Genomic DNA, 18092 nt, shown 5'->3' with positions numbered 1-18092 from the left:
ATAGCAGTTGTTGAGCAATCGAATGGGTAGTTTGTTGACACTGGCCATCTGGCTCATTCAGTGTCATCTGTCATGTTTTCATGAACATAATGTTATAATGATAAGATGTACAAATATTTTTTGTTTTGTACCCTTTCTGCGTTCGTGGTGGTGACATTTTGCTTTTGGCAACTGTCTTATTTTCTGTGTAGAAGACGGACAGACACGCACAGACAGTGTGCTGATGCTGCCTGAAACGAACATGAATAATTTATTATTATAAACAAGAATCTCTAGGATTAGACCTGTCCTCTGTAGCTACAGCATGCATATAGTTTACTGGCTCATAGCAATTTTTACATCGAATCCTGATTCCTGACATCCATACAGTGGCGTCAGTTCAGCAAAAGCTAGGGTATGGCAAAGATGGGAGTCCTCGAGGAAAAGAGGCATTACATTTTGTACAGTATAACACGGTTCTATTGCGCGAGGCGTTGTGAGTATGTAGATCGGCTATTTTCACAATGTCTGAATTTCTTATTACACAGGTTTCTACGGTTTCTTGGGCTGGATATGGCAGCCTGGAATGGTTGTTCAAGTGCAGCTAAACTTAGCAGTAAACGTGCCACAATTAACAATAATGCATTGCACCTGTGCTGCTGACCTGCGGAACCTGGGAATATACCATTTTGTCAAGCTGGGAAGAATACAAGTCTGGAGAATATAATCATAATACCTTGTTAAAGTGACCATTTTGTTAAATTTTGCATTTGTAGTTATTTTACTGTAATTTAACAACATAATAACCAGCGCAGATAGACAAAGAGACATTCATGGATTTATATTTAAAAGTAACTTTTGTGTTCCCCCCTGGACCCAGGGTATGGCAGCTGCATACCCCTGCCATACCCAATTGACGCCCCTGCATCCATATATACGATGTTAAAATGTCTATGAAAGATTACTTGTATTACTTGTTCTATTTATTAGTAACCAAATATGTAGTTATTTAGGAGATGTAGGCTACTGTAGCTAGGATTTGCCAACTACCTGAAATTCAAGGGTCGGGACCCTGTGTGTGTCCAGGTGTCCCTTATTTCTAAGAAAAACGAGGGACTCCCAGAAAAAGATTTAATCAGTTTTTGCACATTATTTAATATTATATTTACCACTTTTTCAGATTATCTGGTCAGATAATCTGAAAAAAATGATCCTGTAGTGTTTAATTCTACCCGATTCAGTCGGGCCCGATTATCGTGTAATGTATGGCCGGCTTAAGGATTAGGTTTAGGCATAGTTTTACTCAGGTTAGGGTTTGGGTTAGGTTTAGGCATAGTAGCATTCACCAGGTTAACATTCACCAGGTTAAAATTCACCATTAGCATTCACCAGCGTTGGCAGGTTAGCATTCACCAGGGTTGAGCTACTGGGACGTCGAACAAATGTTATGTCGCAATGTTGTGAGCTTGTACTCGTAGATCGACAATTTTTGGCAAGGACAGTTGGTGTAGGTAGGGCAGACAGAAAAAAGCGGTCCAAGTACAACTCAGACCAGTCTAGAAGACTAACTTCTGCTCTAGACCAACTGTTTTTGCCACAAATTGCCGATCTACAAGTACAAGCTCACAACAGCGCATAGGCGTTGTGAGCTTGAGGATCAGCAATTTTAAATAGAATTTCATATAACTAAATACTGATTAAAGCAATATTTTATTTTAGGACGTAGAGTAAATAAAAAAGTTTTCCTTAATCTGCATCCTAAAATAAAATATTGGCACATACAGGCACACAGTGCGTGATCTTTAGGGCTTGTGCACATTTTAAGACATTTAAATAATGTTTTATCTAATGTTATTTTGACTCTCTTATGCAGGATTTTGGGACCCCAGATCCCACTTCCCCTTTCCCCACAATGGCCTCCGTATCTGTTGGAGAGAATCAGCTGCAGAGGATAATCAGAGACCTGCGTGGTAGGAGATACAGTGCAGTATTCATGAGTGCAGTCTACTACACAGTAAAATCCCAGTGTTGATATAATTCTGAAGAGTGTACAGATTTGGTTCCATTTTTGTACACTCTTAAAAGTTCTATGAATACTTGGATTTTACTGTGTAGGCCAGTGGTTTACAACCAGTGGTCCGGGGACCACCAGTGGTCCTTGAGGGGGTTCTAGGTGGTCCTCTGCTATAGATAGTTGGTAACCTAATGCACCTTTATAGATCTTTTAACTCTTGAGTTATATAGAGTTACATTATTGTTAAACATCTACATTATTTAATTTAAAATAAGTATTTACAATTAGAGAATGGAGAAGAATTGTTATTTTGATCAAAGTTTGTCTGTTAACTCTCCTATGGTACCACATCAAATACAGCACGGAATTGTGACAATATCTTATCCAACAATAACTAAATATTTGTTTGGGTCTGAGATGCTAAATCTCATCAAATGGTGGTCCGTGGCTCAAATGCAGAATAAATTATGGACCTTGATATGAAAATGGTTGAAAACCACTGGTGAAGCCCATTACTATGATATATGCACCTTTTTATTGTATGTGTCTGGAAAGTAGCATAAATCAATGAATCCAATTTCACAGAAGGCCTGTGTTACTTACTCTATGCAAGTAAGTACATACTCTATGAGTATGTACAGTATGTTCACATTGCATGTGTTATATATTGTTGTATAATGCATCATGCATCCGTCTTGTTGTTATTCTGTCTAGATGCTGTGTCAGAGTTGGGTAAAGAACACAAAGAGTGTGGTGAGCCCATAACAGACGACAGTTCCAACCTGCACAAGTTCTCCTACAAACTGGAGTACCTTCTGCAGGTATGATATGCTATGTGACTGAGCCTTAAAATAGATGTTTGTGGTAGTGGTACGATATGTACATTTCATGTCACGATTATTAAATAAGTGTGATCAACGATAGCATTGCAATAATCTTAAAACTGTGAAAATGCAACTGAAAAAACAAGTATATTTTGTTCATTTGTATTACTTGTAATATTCATAACATGCTTTTTAAACCACTGTTTCCCAAACAGTGGGACTCAGGACCCATTTGTTGGTCGCAGACACGTTTTTATGGTTCCCTGAATTTTTTGTTTCCTACATTTTATTTTGTATTATTATTATTATTATTATTTCAAAACATTTTCAAAAAACATTCCCAAAAAAGCAAAATTTTTCATGAATGAAAAACAAATTCAATGATTTCTTTTTCTTTTTTCAGTTATTTAATGTATAAATAAAAAAAGAAATGAACATAAATTAGAAAACAAATGTAGGTCTGCTATTTTAATTTTTGTCCCTTTCACGTCTGATTTCTCTTTTGGGTCTCGAGCTGAAAAGTTTGGGAACCACTGTTTTAAACCATCGTAATGTTGCATCTGCATGGAAGCCTGGTTTCTATTTTGAATGTAAACGGTGGCAGCTGGAGTAGAGCCCGCCTACTAAAGAACTGCAGCCAGTCATTTTCACACATGCATATGCACATACACAGACAAGAGCGAGCGTTTCCATAACCTTTGCTTCTTTCTAGACCGGATATGCAACTTGGCAAAAGAAATTTGATCCTAGTGTATGACAGAGGATATTGACAGATAATTCTAATTCTCTGTCATACGTTTATTGTGAGTGTCTTTTGTTGCGGTAAACGTCGATGATAAACTATAATTGCCCTATCCGTTTACATTTGACCAGTGTAGCTGAAGCTCCTATTCTGAATGTAATTCAATGAGTAGTAGTAGAATTGATTAATTGTCTACGACGTAACCACATGACACAGACAATACTGTAGATGAAAGAAATGTTCCTGAGTCTCTAGAACAGGCAAGGGCAGTTACAGTAAGATCGACTGGTAGATCCCAGTGGGCTTTTTGGTCGGTTGTGGAGCAATTTGAAACCCAAGACAAAAACATCCATTCATGTCATCCGTCGTCCATTCACGTTCAGGTTTGCTAGTTCGGACTTGAACCCCGGCAAATCATATCAGGGGTCTCAGCATAGCGCGGATTATCACAGCCTCACAGGAATAATCCCGGACAAACTTAAACTGTAACAAACGGATATTAACACATTGACCGCCATTTTAACATACCTCCGTACTCCCACCTGCCATTCGTCTCCATAGACTTCCATGTAATTGCGTGTGCACGGATCATGCACACCCATGCCTAGATAATGCACCACGTGTGTCCACATTGCTCACAGCTTTCAAACAAAAAAATCCGAATGGAAATCCGTTCAGGCATTCATGAGATAACAGCCACTATGTTTAACAAAGATGGCTGCCAAAATGGCTGCCATGCTTGAAAGATGGGGTTGCTATGGGGGTTAAACATGCAATTTCGCGATTGCTATCATGCCTACTCCATTTTTGGGGGTCAACATTTTTTTTTGAAAAAAAAATTTTTTGAAATTTTTTTTTTTTTTTTTTTTTTTTTTTTTTTTAATTCTCGGGACTATCGGGCCTGGCGGGGAAAGACATTGGAATAATCTCGGGACTATCGGGCCTGGCAGGGAATGAGTTAAAAGGAGTAAGTAGTTCACCCTCAAAACAACTTTTTTTTCTGCAGTGGCTAATGTGTAGTGCATGTTATAAAAGAACTAGGACCTTGCACAGAATTATGAGGGATTGAATGTAGGAGTCTCAGAACTAATGTTGGAGAACCCAGACGTATCAGTGATGTCAGTCATCTCCGAATTTGGGCATTGTTTCAGAATGCGGATGCCCATGGCGGCGACACATGCGCAGTACAGGCGACAGCATCAGTGATGTCAGACATTTGGACACCGTTTCACCCATTTGTGCCCATTTATGGTGTTCCGAGTCCTATGCCCATATATGGTGTTCCGTGTCCAGGCCAGTATGTGTCAGTACTATGACGTCAGAGCACTGTAGAACGACGGCAGACAGACAGACATTCCGTAAATTAATAGTTAGATAGATAGAAGGCAATGCAACAAAAGCAATCTGAACTTTGTGATGGCTATACTATAAGGAACGACACGTTGATATCTTGGCAGACGTTTGCAGTTAGCTCCATTTCACCTCAGCTCCAGCCAGCCAAGGACCTGCAACAAAAGCACACCAGGACACCAACTTGCTCTGGGGCAACCAGAAGCTGGAGTTCAGGTTAGGGGTGGGTGATATGGTGATAATTATCGCTGAGACGATACAATGTCTCCATGATATGCGTTTTCAGAGATATTGTTGCGACCGTCAGGGAGCAGTTTACTATGAAAACCTCCACCGGCCGTCCGTCCGTCCGTCGGTCGGTCACACGTCACACGTCACACCTTTGCCCTGCTCATATCTCCGCATCAGTATATAGGGCTTGTTTGTTTATTGTATGACATCACGCCACATCATCAGCTGTGGACTCTGTGATGTCATCGTATCGCATCAGTATATAGGGCTTGTTTGTTTATTGTATGACATCACGCCACATCATCAGCTGTGGACTCTGTGATGTCATCGTATCTCCATATATGGCCATCTCCGTATATGGAGATATAAGTCGTCCATGCCCAAGTATGGGCTGGTGAGGTCAGACTTTGTGTGATGCGTAGGTTATCTCCATATATGGAGATTCAACATTCCAGGCAATGCTCTCTTCCCTGGTGAGAATTGCCCCTTTATATAGGGCTTGTTTGTGTATTGTATGACATCACGCCACATCATCAGCTGTGGACTCTGTGATGTCATCGTATCTCCATATATGGCCATCTCCGTATATGGAGATATAAGTCGTCCATGCCCAAGTATGGGCTGGTAAAACAAACTTTTGGCCTATTTGTGGAGATAAGCGACCAACGGTCGCTTATCTCCCGATTAGGGAGTCTTACTGGTATATATCGTGATACAATTGAGGGAGCCTGTTTAATCGTTAATACAGAGATTCATTGCAGAATTCAATTTAAACCTGCATTTTGGTCTAAATCAGTAGTTCTCAAACTTTAAAATGTCACGGTCTCCACTTAACTCTGACAGTATACAAATGAAACCAAATGGACCCGTATCATTTGTATACTAAAGGAACCCAGAGAGTCTAGTTTCAAGTAACTTGAAAAATAACCATAAAAACCGACGTGAAAAAGAATCGTGATAAAATCATGTATCGTGATACAGCTTGGGAAATTATCGTGATATTGTATTTTTCCATATCGCCCACCCCTAGTTCAGGTCACCATGAGACATGCAGAATGGGAACGTTGTTTTTTTTTTTGTCATGTCAAAGGGAAAATGTATGTCTCGTTAATATTAGTAACAACGGTGACGTGAAGAACGGGAACTTGGAAAGATACAAGGAAATGAGAAACAAAGTAGGAACTGAAAATCTCAACCACGATACTTAATGAAACTGGGTCCAGTGCTGTCAACAGGGTTTTAAATGTCCCATAAATAGTTTGTGCATCATTGGTTGATGTTGTGAATAACACTTTCCGCCCCCAGCTAAATATATCTTGCTTTCATTATTCAGACTATTACCTTAATCTATGTTAGTTTTACATTTTTTAATGAATAAGTTATGTTATTACTTTTTGTTGTTGTTATTAAATTGTTAACTTAATCTATGTTTATACTATTCTAATTAGCAGCCTAAGACAAAATTGGTGGTCGTTTTCACTGTCTTGGAAAACAGCTAAGTAGAGCTTGTGCCTGAAAAGGTTGCCCACCACTGTTCTAGAAGATGTATTGTAGGTAAGTGTTGGGAATATAAAGAAGTCATGCAATTCATTTCCAACATCTATTCCTTGATTTAGGTTACCTGGCTAATTGGAACTTGTAGTAACCTGACCTTCTGGCAGCTAAAACAAATGCTTTAACAACGTGTTAAAGAGCTCATACTGTACCTCAATTTCAGCATGTTCATTTCTGGGTTTACTGACAACTGTATGATGATACAATTTTACAGTATGAATGGGTGTAGCAGCACTAGGGATGGGACGATATGAAAATTTCATATCACGATTATTGTGACAAAAGAAATCACGATTTACGATATTATCACAATAATGAAAATCCTTTATCCCGGGGTGAAACATTTGCCAAAAAATAGCAGATCTACAAGCTCACAACGCGTCGTGTTGCGACGTGTTGTGAGCCTGTAGATCGGCTATTTTTTGGCAAAGACACTTGATAGAGAGTGAAAAGAAGACTGTATCAAGTACGTATATTATAAGTACCTTTTACCAATTATAGAGGGTTTAAGACAAGTGGTACCGGTACCACTTAAACCCTCTATATAAGCAGCTCGGGAAAAATAAAAGGTGAATCGATTCCAGTGCATGACAGAGGACGATATCACAATAAATAAAATCACGATATCATCCCATCCCTAAGCAGCACCCTGCACCCTCATAGACCTTCTAACCTCAACGTGATCCAGATCTCATCAGTCTGTGGTCCTTAGATTCTAGGTCCTACATTACAAACACGAGGCCTTCATGAACCATCCAGACTTCTCAGGTTGTCTGGGACACGTCTGCTTTCTGAACCCATGGTCAGAACTAACTAAATATGGACGGGCAGCGTTGAGTTTTTATAACACCACATACAATATCTGGAACAAACTCCCAGAAAGCTGCAGGTCTACTACTCTACAACAACTCTCATCCAAATCAAAGCTAAATTCCTCTATGTTGTTTTGTTTGTTTTTTCAATTCAATTTCAATTGCAATTTCTGTTTATTTCAACTTTTATTTGATTTGCACCCTCTTAACACTCTGGGCCTTATTTTTGCGTGGTGTCTTATGCCTTATGACAAATAATAATACAAATTAGTATTAGTATTCGTTATTTTTATTATTTTGAAAAAACATTTAAAAATAGTGCAAATAGCTCATCTACAGCGGCACGCTGTGAGCTTGTAGATCGTCTTTAAAAAATAAAAAAAAAAGCCTAATAGTCATAAGGCATAATAGGGCCCTCAGTGTCTTTACTGTCTCAATGCTTAATGTATGTAAATAACCTGTTATTGAAATATTCTATACAAGTAAATATGCCTTAGCCTGGTAAACCAGCCTCCTCCTGAAATGGCATTCTCATTTGATTTGTAGAAAGCAAATGAAATGTAGATCTCCGGAGGAGGCTGGTTTAAGAGGCTAAAAATGCCTTGCCTTGCCTTAACGCTACAATCGAGATTATTGTAATTATTGTCGTGAATTTGTCATAAATGAATGCCGTGATTTAACTTGGTATCAAAATATACTTATAGTACAAAAGTAAAAGTACTACTCATGCAGAATGTGCCATTTCAAACGTTTTCAAATGTATAGATTGTATAAAAATATTTTGAAAAGAACTCTATTGTGAGTTTGTAGATCAGCTGGCCGAAATGTATACAGGGCTGAAGTAGGTAATGTACTGTGTATTTTGTAATAATAATCAAAATCTACAAAGTAACTAGTAGCTAAAGTTTTCAAATAAATGTGGTGGAGTAAAAGTACAATATTTGGATCCGAGATGTAGTGGAGTAAAGTAAAAGTAAAGTACAAATAACTCAAAATTGTACTTAAGTACAGTACTTAAGTAAATGTGCTTACTGCTTAGTTACTTTACACCACTGTTTAACAGCCTGTCTTATGAACTGAGTCCTGCTAAATCAATATCCTCATTTAACCTGAATGTTCAAGTTTGTGTATAGTTATTCTTTTATTCAAAATTTTTAAATTACCAAGCCTAGTCTGGCTAGAGATGGCTCCAAAACTAGCTGTCCGGGAGAAAATCCATGACACTGAGGATATTGTTTGGTAATGTTTATGTTTGTCTGTCCTTCCTTCCAGTTTGACCAGAAAGAGAAGACAACCTTCCTGGGCCAGAGGAAGGACTACTGGGATTACTTCTGTGACTGCCTGGCTAAGATCAAAGGAGCTAATGATGGCATCCGCTTTGTCAAGTCCATCCCTGAGGTAATCCCCCTCCCCGCCCCGCCAAACACACACACACACACACACACACACACACACACACACACACACACACACACACACACACACACACACACACACACACACACACACACACACACACATACACACAGAGCGACTGCGTAACTAATCCTCAGGTCTGTCGGGTAAGGCTCAGGGACAGTAATTCACTTGCATATTTCCTGTTTCTTACGGACCATCTCTCCTGGAACGCCATATTGGTGAGCTCAGAGAATTGTGGCCTTACCTGTGTCTTAGTTCAGTATAGTTATAGTTCAATCCTAGTATTGACAGTTTATTCTGATTGACGCCTTAGCTTCTTAGTTTTTTTGTAATGCTACGGTAGTGGCAAAAAGCACTGTACTATCTTTTCTTGTTTTTTTTTGGGGGGGGGAGGGCTTCTCTCAGGGACTTTCTAATGATTCAAGCCTATAGAATAAACTGTTTGACTCTTTTTATTTCTTTGAGTGTTTAGTTTTACTGGGACAATGCACAGTTTAAAATTGCACCAGACTTGTCTTCTGTTTATTTACACCTGTGGTCACTGGGCAGGGGGAGTAATCAACGCTTGGTCATCAATTCACAAATATACAGTAGAACAGAACACAATAGGTCACCATTATTAATTTTAACAGGCGATTAATTGTCACTCAAATGATTGCAATTAACGATTTAATTGTGTTTCTGTCGTTGAACATTATAGGAACAGAAATTACAAGTTGCACAGGGCAGATATGACAAATAACACGTTTAAATTCTGTATATTTCTAGCCAATCTACGAGCCTCAAAACGTGTCATGTTTTGAGTTTGTAGATCTGCTATTTCCACTATTATTGCAATTTTTTGAAAATATAATACATTTTGAAATGATTATGACAATTATGGTATGCAAACAAATATTGCGATTATCTCAAATAATTGCGATTGAGTCAATTCACCACACACAATACTCATTCCGATTAATTTGGTCCATCCATTTATGCCATCGGTGTTTAGTAAGAACAACTCCACTAAATACTTCCCCAGTTTGTTGATATATATTGGAGAATTTCACAAATATAGCCTTTTCATGACAATTGTGAATTACTATACAGTAGCTGTTGTGAGCTTCGCGCCTTAGGCGGTGTGCAAGAGCTGCTGCCACAAGCTGGTGTTTAATTTAAATACCATATTCTTTACACTGTTTCTTTTAGGCCAGTTATAGATATTATATGCACAAGGCCCCAGCTGGTGTCCTTATGCTATATCTTTGATTCTCACCTCTTTACTTAAATCCCTCCATCTGTTATTGGGCAGCTTTGGCTCACAGGCAGACACTTGGCAAAGTCTCTCGACGATAATTGGCCTTTCAACTTGAATGAACTGGGATGTTCTGGTTTGCCTTTGAAGCAGTTTCACAAGAAATCGTGTACATCCTCTATCGCTATGCGTAAAGGTCAGTGCGGGCCAGCCACTGTTTGTGTACACTTAGACTACCTGTTGTGTTCATGTTCCGTTGTTGTCACAGTCGGGGAGCAGAAGTGAGGCCCTGTGTCCACCTTGTTCCGAGCACAGCGTATGTTTTGAATCGTCTTCAATGGAAGCATCACATATTTACGTAAACGAAAACACGGCCTGCTCACCTATTAGGAGCGTGGTATGAGTCACCAGAAAAAAATAATGGGTGTTTTGAATGAATCTATCATGGTTAAAATGGAGTTTGAAGTTACAATGGCCCTCCTCCTGGAGGATGAGGACCGATAACATGTACATCAAATATCTAAATATTGAATCAAGCAAATTAAAAAACTGTTCAGGGTGTTCATAAAAGCCTAATTAGATGATAAAATGACCAACATGAGTTGCATTAACACATTCACTGTCTTTTAAGAATACCTTCGTACTCCCATTTGCCATTCATCTCCATAGACGTCCATGTAATTCATAGTGCACGGATCATGCACACCCATGCCTAGATAATGCACCACGGGTGTCCACATTGCTCACAGCTTTCAAACAAAAAAATCATGCCTACTACATTTTTTGGGGTAAAAAATCGGGCCTGGCATGCAATGAGTTAAAAGACGGTGAATGTGTTAATATAGATCAAGTGTCCAGAAGAATTATATTACAACAACAGTGTACTATTGAGTTCCTAAGTCCTTCACGTTCCTTACAACTGTCATGGTGTTAGCATTGGAACCGGAGGTTAATTCATGTTGCATCTCTCTCTTTGTGTGTGTGTGTGTGTGTGTGTGTGTGTGTGTGTGTGTGTGTGTGTGTGTGCGTGTGCGTGTGCGTGCGCGTGCGTGCGTGCGTGTTTGTGTGTGTTCAGCTTAAGACGTCTCTGGGAAAAGGAAGGGCCTTCATTCGTTACTCCTTGGTTCACCAGCGCCTGGCTGACACGTTGCAGCAGTGTCTTATCAACCCAAAGATCACCAGGTGAGAGGACACAATGTACTCCTGGAAGCACAAACACAAACAAGTGCAGCATGCACAGATTTAGTTGTGGGGGACACTACTACTGTACATGATTATACAAACACAGTGTACTGTATAGGGATGGGACGATATGAAAATGTCATATCATGATTATTGTGACAAAAGAAATCGCGATTTACGATGTTATCACGATAATCAAAATCCATTATCCTGGGGCGGAACATTTGCCACAAAATAGCAGATCTACAAGCTCACAACGCGTCACGTTGTGACGCGTTGTGAGCTTGTAGATCGGCTATTTTTTGGCAAAGACATTTGTCTTTGAGTGAAAAAAAGACTGTATCAAGTACGTATATTATAAGTACCTTTTACCAGTTATAAAGGGTTTAAGTGGTATACCGGATATGCAGCTCGGCAAATAAAAGGTGAATTGATCCCAGTGCATGACGGAGGACGATATCACGATAAATTAAATCTCCACGATACGATTATCGCGAGTGTTTTTTATCAAGATAACCAATAATATCGCGTATTGTCCCATCCCTAATACAGTATAATATATATGGGATAAAACAGTGATGGTATAAATGTTACTATTGATAGAAAATATTGTTATAATATAATTCATTTGTATTGGGTATACTGTATATTCATTCATACAAAAATGTATGTAAACATAAATGTTGATTCTTTATGTTTTTAGTTTGTTCTGAAGTTTAATATTTTAAAGCTTTGTGATGCTGTTGTTCATTTTCTTTTGTTTGCGCTTTCTCTTTCTCTTTATTTTAAATGGTAAATAAATATTAAAAAAATAAATTAACACTGCAGCTCTGTACTAGAAGATATTGAACCACAGTTTGTCTCACACAGTATAAATGAATAAGAATTATAGGAGGAGATTGAGAAATGTTATAAATGGATGATGTCTTGCACTTGTTGGCTGTTTAGTTAGTTATTCATGTTGACTGGCCTGGTTGTTCACAGATGCTATGCATGTTATTTAGAGCAGGGGTTCCCAAACTTTTTTGTCTCAGGGCACCCCATGAATATGTTTTTAATCCGAGGCACCCCTACATTATAGTTTTCACTACCAGCACCTTATATTTATAGCATATCGTCGTTGTCGGGTGGAAACCGTTCGTTTTGTATTTATCATCTATAAAATGTACTAAACTAGTGAAAACAGCCGGCGTTGTGTGCTTGTAGATCAGCTGTTTTCACTAGTTTTGTGCGACAGTCTTGTATGATGAAGCAGGGCTTTGCTTTACCAAAAGACGTACACATTTGAAACTTAATTGGAGATACGAGGTTTCTGCCCGACAGTGACGATATTTTAGTGATTATGTTGCGAGGAAAACGTTGAGATAATAGCCATTTTGGTTAGAACTGACTGAAAATAACTTTATACTTCAAGTTTAAAATGATACTAAATATTTTTGTAAGTGCCTAAATAAATTCCAAATATTATCAAATTATCTCGCGGCACCCCTGGACTGCCTTCACGGCACCCCAGGGTGCCCCGGCCGTCACCCACTTTGAAAACTCCTGATTTAGAGATCTATGTAGGCTGTTTGCTTCTCCATAGATATAAGTATGTTATTTGAAATTTAGATGGTATGTTGTCATTTGTCAAGACAGATGCTAGGTTTGATGTTTACCTGGTACCCTGTTTGGTTTGCAGCTCTTAATTGTTTTGTTGGCACTCTACTTGCTTCACTGCTTACACTGTTGTTGGTTGGCGAGGGTTCATGCCACTTACTCTGAAATTGCTCTGCATAAATAACTAATTGCCTAAAGAAATGTTTATTTTAATTGAACTAAATGAAGTAACACTCTACCATACCTCACCGGCTACTGTTGAGGCTACCTTAAAGGACAACTCCTCCCTATATCACTTCTAGGCTCATTTTCCTACTTATACTGATCCCAAAAGACTGTCCATGGCGTCTATTAGGCACAAATGACCCTGTTGTCCAGTTTCCCCAGCAGAACCCAGCAGCTGTCATAGCATAGAGTGGAGCCTATAAGCCTATCGCTTTTACACTATTTGTAGTAGTCAAAAGTGATTTTCTTTTTCATGAATGTGTTACTAGTTGTCATTACAAACACATCCATGCCTTGGTTGTCCCACACAAGCCACCACAATCTCATAAATAATGTTTTGGGGTGAGCATACGGCACAGGTGCCAATCAAAGTGACTGCACTGGCCAATCACAGGGCATCTTTTCCGGGACTTGGCAAAACACATAAGAGAATAACATTTGTTTTGCAGAGTGTGAGGGCTTGTGTGGGACAACGATGACATGGATGTGTTTGTAATGACAACTAGTAACACATTCATGAAAAATAAAAACACTTTTGACCACAACAAATACTAGTGTAAAAGTGATAGGCTTATAGGCTCCACTCTATACTATGAGAGCTGCTGGGTTCTGCTGGGGAAACTGGACAACAGGAGCATTTGTACCTAACTAGCCCTTACCCGTTCAAAGATATGAGCTCCGAAATGATGTGCAGTGTGTGGGTTATGGGATGTGCACTGTGCACACAGTATATGAGGGATGGAAAGTAACTTTAACTGGTGCTTGCATGCTAATATGTAGGAGCATCAATGTAAGAAATACCCGTTCCATTTAACGGCTACAGAGATACTGTGTACCGATCTGCATGATTTTTTGACAACATCTGTAACAGGGCCAGAACCCCTAGCCCCCCCCCCCCCCCCGCCCGCCCGCCTGCACACACACACACACACACTCCCCCCCCCCCCCCCGTGTGTGTGTGTGTGTGTGTGTGTGTGTGGGGGTTTGTGTGTGATTGTGCATGGCCTGAACAACAGCGCCCCTCCCTTAACATGTGTGGTCACAAAAGGTACTGTAGGCTAAATAGATATAGATACAGCATAAAAATGCTAATATACAGCATACGATTTGTGAAAGTGACAAACGGGCTTCACAGTTATGTCAGGTGTGTTCATATGCTAATGGTGATGCGATTTCAGATCAATTGCTCCAGCCACTGAGGAGAAACGCTGTGACAGACACTCACTCACTCACTCACTCACTCACTCACTCACTCACTCACTCACTCAGACAGACATTCGCAAAATTATAGTATAGATAGACCCCATGGACAGTCATTTTGGATCAATAGTAGGAAAATTAGCCTAGAAGTCATTTAGGGAGGAGTTGTCCTTTAAGAACCAAGTCTTTGGTCTACAATTACTGTTTTTGTTTAACCAAAGACCACACATCTTATATTTCTCACATTCTCTATCTAATTAACTAATGTTACTTGTGTGTGTGTGTGTACGCAGAGTTTGTACAACGTTTTGTTTATTAATTATTAGATAATTGCCTAATCACAATTATTTGACATAATCGCAATTATTTTGCGATTATCTCTCAGATCTATGGGCTTCGTGATGCAACGACAAGTCTACACATTAAATAAGACCCGTTAGCACATTTTAGCAATTGCACATTATTTTGATTGAATATATTTTGTTTACGAAGCCCTAAAAGAAAACGGAAAAACCAGAAATGTAATAGCAATGAAATTGTAATCTAAATTATTTGTGTGACAGTTAATTGTCAAGTAAAACTTACATAGCGTTTAGTGGAGAAGGACAGGACACTGGGAGAGAGAGATGTGGAGAGAGTGACATGCAGTAAAGATCATCGGGAATGGGACTCGAACTCCTCATGTACTGTCAGGCTACATTGGAGCCTAAGTGCCCAGAGTGTAAAATGTCATGATGATGGTGACAGCTAGGGCTGTCACGATTATGACATTTTACATGACGATAAATTTTCACTCAAATAATTGCGATTAACGATTTAATTGTGTTTCTGTCATTGACAATTACATTCCTGTTTGGCTTGTAGGCTTTGAAGTTGCACATGGCAGATGACAACCTAAATATACAAAGAAATCAATTGCATATTTGACAACTTTATACTTGAAAAAGAACCTTGATAGTGGGAATAGCCGATCTACAAGCATCGCAACGCGTTGTGAGCTTGTAAGTCTGCTATTTACACTATTTTTGAAAATATTTGAAAATATGAACATTTTTCAACATGTAAACGATTATGACAAAAATAATTGCGATTATGTCAAATAATTGCGATTATGTCAAATAATGGTGATTAGACGATTATGTAATAATTGTGACAGCCCTACTCTTTCTCTCTCTCCACACAGTGACTGGTACTACGCTCGTAGCCCCTTCCTCAAGTCCCATCTCACCGCTGACATCATCAACCACCTCTATGAGCTCAACCAGATCCAGTTTGACGTGGCGGCGAGGGGTCATGACCTCGACGCAGATTGGCCCACGTTTGCAAGGTATACAGTCGCCACCAGTGTTGTTTTTGACGCCAAATTTTCATTTAGTTTTAAGCCCTTTGAACACAGGCGCGTTTATCCGCACGGATAAAACGGACAATTTCATTTTTTTAAAAGAAAACAATGATTCTCTACGACCTCATGCACACCGGATCTGAATTAGCCGTGTGACGAGTGGCTGCGGCCGTGCGTTTTTTTTTCTCGATCGAACCCAGTTCGATTCGTGCGTCTTGTCGCATGTGGTAAAAAAACTCATCACTCCTTTTATGACTCCTTTTGGGATCCGCAGCGCCGATTCTGCACAGCATTGCACACCAAATCCAATGCAAACGAAAAAAAAAAACGCAACTGTCCTGTGTGCAAAGGGCTTAAGTCATAGTCTTTTTAATAAAATGTCATTTAGTTTTAGTCATAATTTAGTCACCTGAAAAGTTTTAGTCTAATTTTAGTCGGCTAAATATAAGATTTTAGGCAACTAAATCTACAGTTGATTTAGTCAACTAAAATGTATTTTCGCAGGCCTTGATGCTATCATAATGACTGACTTTACACTTGATTGCGTGCTGACAATAGCAGATCTACAAGCTCACAACGCGTCGCGCGCAACACCTGAGAGCAACCAAATATAGAATGACTCTCTTCAGCACTAGTCCCTCCCTAGCGTTTTAGTCTAGTTTTTATTTTTGTTGACGAAATTGTCAATATATTTAGTCTTAGTTTTAGTCATCGCAGCTCAGTTTTTATTTAGTTTTTATTTCGTTTTCATCAGTGAAAAAAACGCAGTCGACAAACATGTTTCGTCATAGTTTTAGTCGACGAAATCAACACTGGTCTCCTCCAGTTGTCTCTTTGTACAGTACTGTATGTGTGGTGTCAGCACGCGGAGATTTCAGAAGCTAGTGCCGAAATAAAGACACTAATGTGCTTTAATTATTCTGAAAAACGGAGGGGGGGAAGTGAGTCGGTGATTGAAGAGGTGCTCAATGGAGACAGTAAACGATAATAGTTCTTTCACCACGGGTTTTAAGATGAATTGAAGGAGATATAAAGTACTGTAATTGAGGTGTACGTGTAAGTTGAGTGAGGCGTCGTTGGAACTAATCAGAATTTGTAATGGCGGAAACGTTGGGGTGTTTTCACAGCCCCAACTAACACTTAATTATCTGACAGCCCTGCGATTCACAACTTAAGTGGCTAATTTTTTTTCAAAGCACAACTGTGCACACAAGGGTTTGCGCAGGCCTGCATGGTTGTCGTACTGGTGTTGGTGCGTTCTCTCTGTGTGCGTGCGTGTGTGTGCGCGCGCGTGCGTGCGCGCGCGCGCATGCTCGCAGGGCCTCATTCCTCATGCTAGCACCTCTCAGAACGATTCACTTCCCCATTATTATTCCACAGTGCTGCCGCACTTATTAGTTCGTCTTTTTGGCGAGCATGGTGGGTACATACACACGTATATCTGCTTGTCATCACTTTCACTTTTTGTACCCTCATACGACCATATATATATATATATTTTTTTTAATTTCATCTCAGGAGAACGTTAGGAGCCAACTCATCATCGCACCTTTGGAGACCTCCCAGTCGTTGCTCCAGCATCAACAGCCTGGTTAGCTGTAACACACAAACACACACACACACACACACACACACACACACACACACACACACACACACACACACACACATGAACCCGATATTGCAGGGGTCTTCAACAGGGGGCCAAATCTTTGTGTGATAGAAACCTTTTTTCTCCTTTTTTATATTAACCACTTGAACCCTAGCATCCATATCCTGAGAACGTTAGCCAAAAATAGCCGATCTACAAGCTCACAACGCCTCACAGCGCGAGGCGTTGTGAGCTTATAGATCGGCTATTTTCGGCAAAGAGATTTGTTGTAGAGGGGGAAAAGAATGTCAAGTATTGAAGGTTCAAGTGGTTAAATAACTGAAAACACAAATTGACATGAATCCAAAATACACTGATGATTGTGCTGTTAAACAATGAAACCATATGGAATCTATGAACAGGTTGTGGGGGTCCCTGCTTCATCTCTCTCTCAACTAAAGGGTCCTTGGCCTGAAAACGTTGAAGACCCCTATGATATTGGTATATTATCTTCCTGGCTTTCCTTCATAGCTACCAGTTTCGACCATTTTGATTTGTACTCTCAGATTATGCTATGTATATGATTTAGAAGTATGACTAGAACCGCTTTATTCCATGTCTCAACCAGGCTCAGGAGTTCCTTCCTATTCCAGACTTGGGTCACAGTCTCCTGGGTGACCTGGGGGAACTCGGGGAACCCTCCCCTTGCAGCATTGCCGAAGACCTTCGCATTGAACTCGACCAATCAGAGCTCAGGCAGCAAGAGCTTCTGGTGCGTGTGCAGGAACTAG

The 18092-nt window shown here is 39.7% G+C and overlaps 1 protein-coding gene and 1 pseudogene across 2 annotated transcripts in view; both read left to right on the top strand.

Moving 5' to 3' along the window:
• LOC308285636 overlaps positions 1-18092 on the top strand; it is a 288564-nt pseudogene that overhangs the window by 249999 nt on the left and 20473 nt on the right. The gene's annotated exons all lie outside the window — the stretch shown is intronic.
• LOC308286056 (FYVE and coiled-coil domain-containing protein 1-like) lies at positions 1870-18092 on the top strand (the record flags this gene model as incomplete). The annotated part of the gene is made up of 7 exons (XM_080727018.1): positions 1870-1949; positions 2708-2814; positions 8779-8904; positions 11238-11344; positions 15552-15712; positions 17243-17301; positions 17955-18092. Exons 1-7 carry the CDS (start codon positions 1892-1894, stop codon positions 18090-18092), a joined length of 756 nt encoding a protein of 251 aa, XP_080583144.1. The 5' UTR covers positions 1870-1891.

The sequence above is a fragment of the Nannobrachium achirus genome, assembly GCF_963921795.1.
Source record: "Nannobrachium achirus genome assembly, chromosome: 5".
Lineage (NCBI taxonomy): Eukaryota > Metazoa > Chordata > Actinopteri > Myctophiformes > Myctophidae > Nannobrachium > Nannobrachium achirus.
The sequence above is the reverse complement of the archived record's forward strand: the minus strand, read 5'-3'. Positions and strand labels throughout refer to the sequence as shown.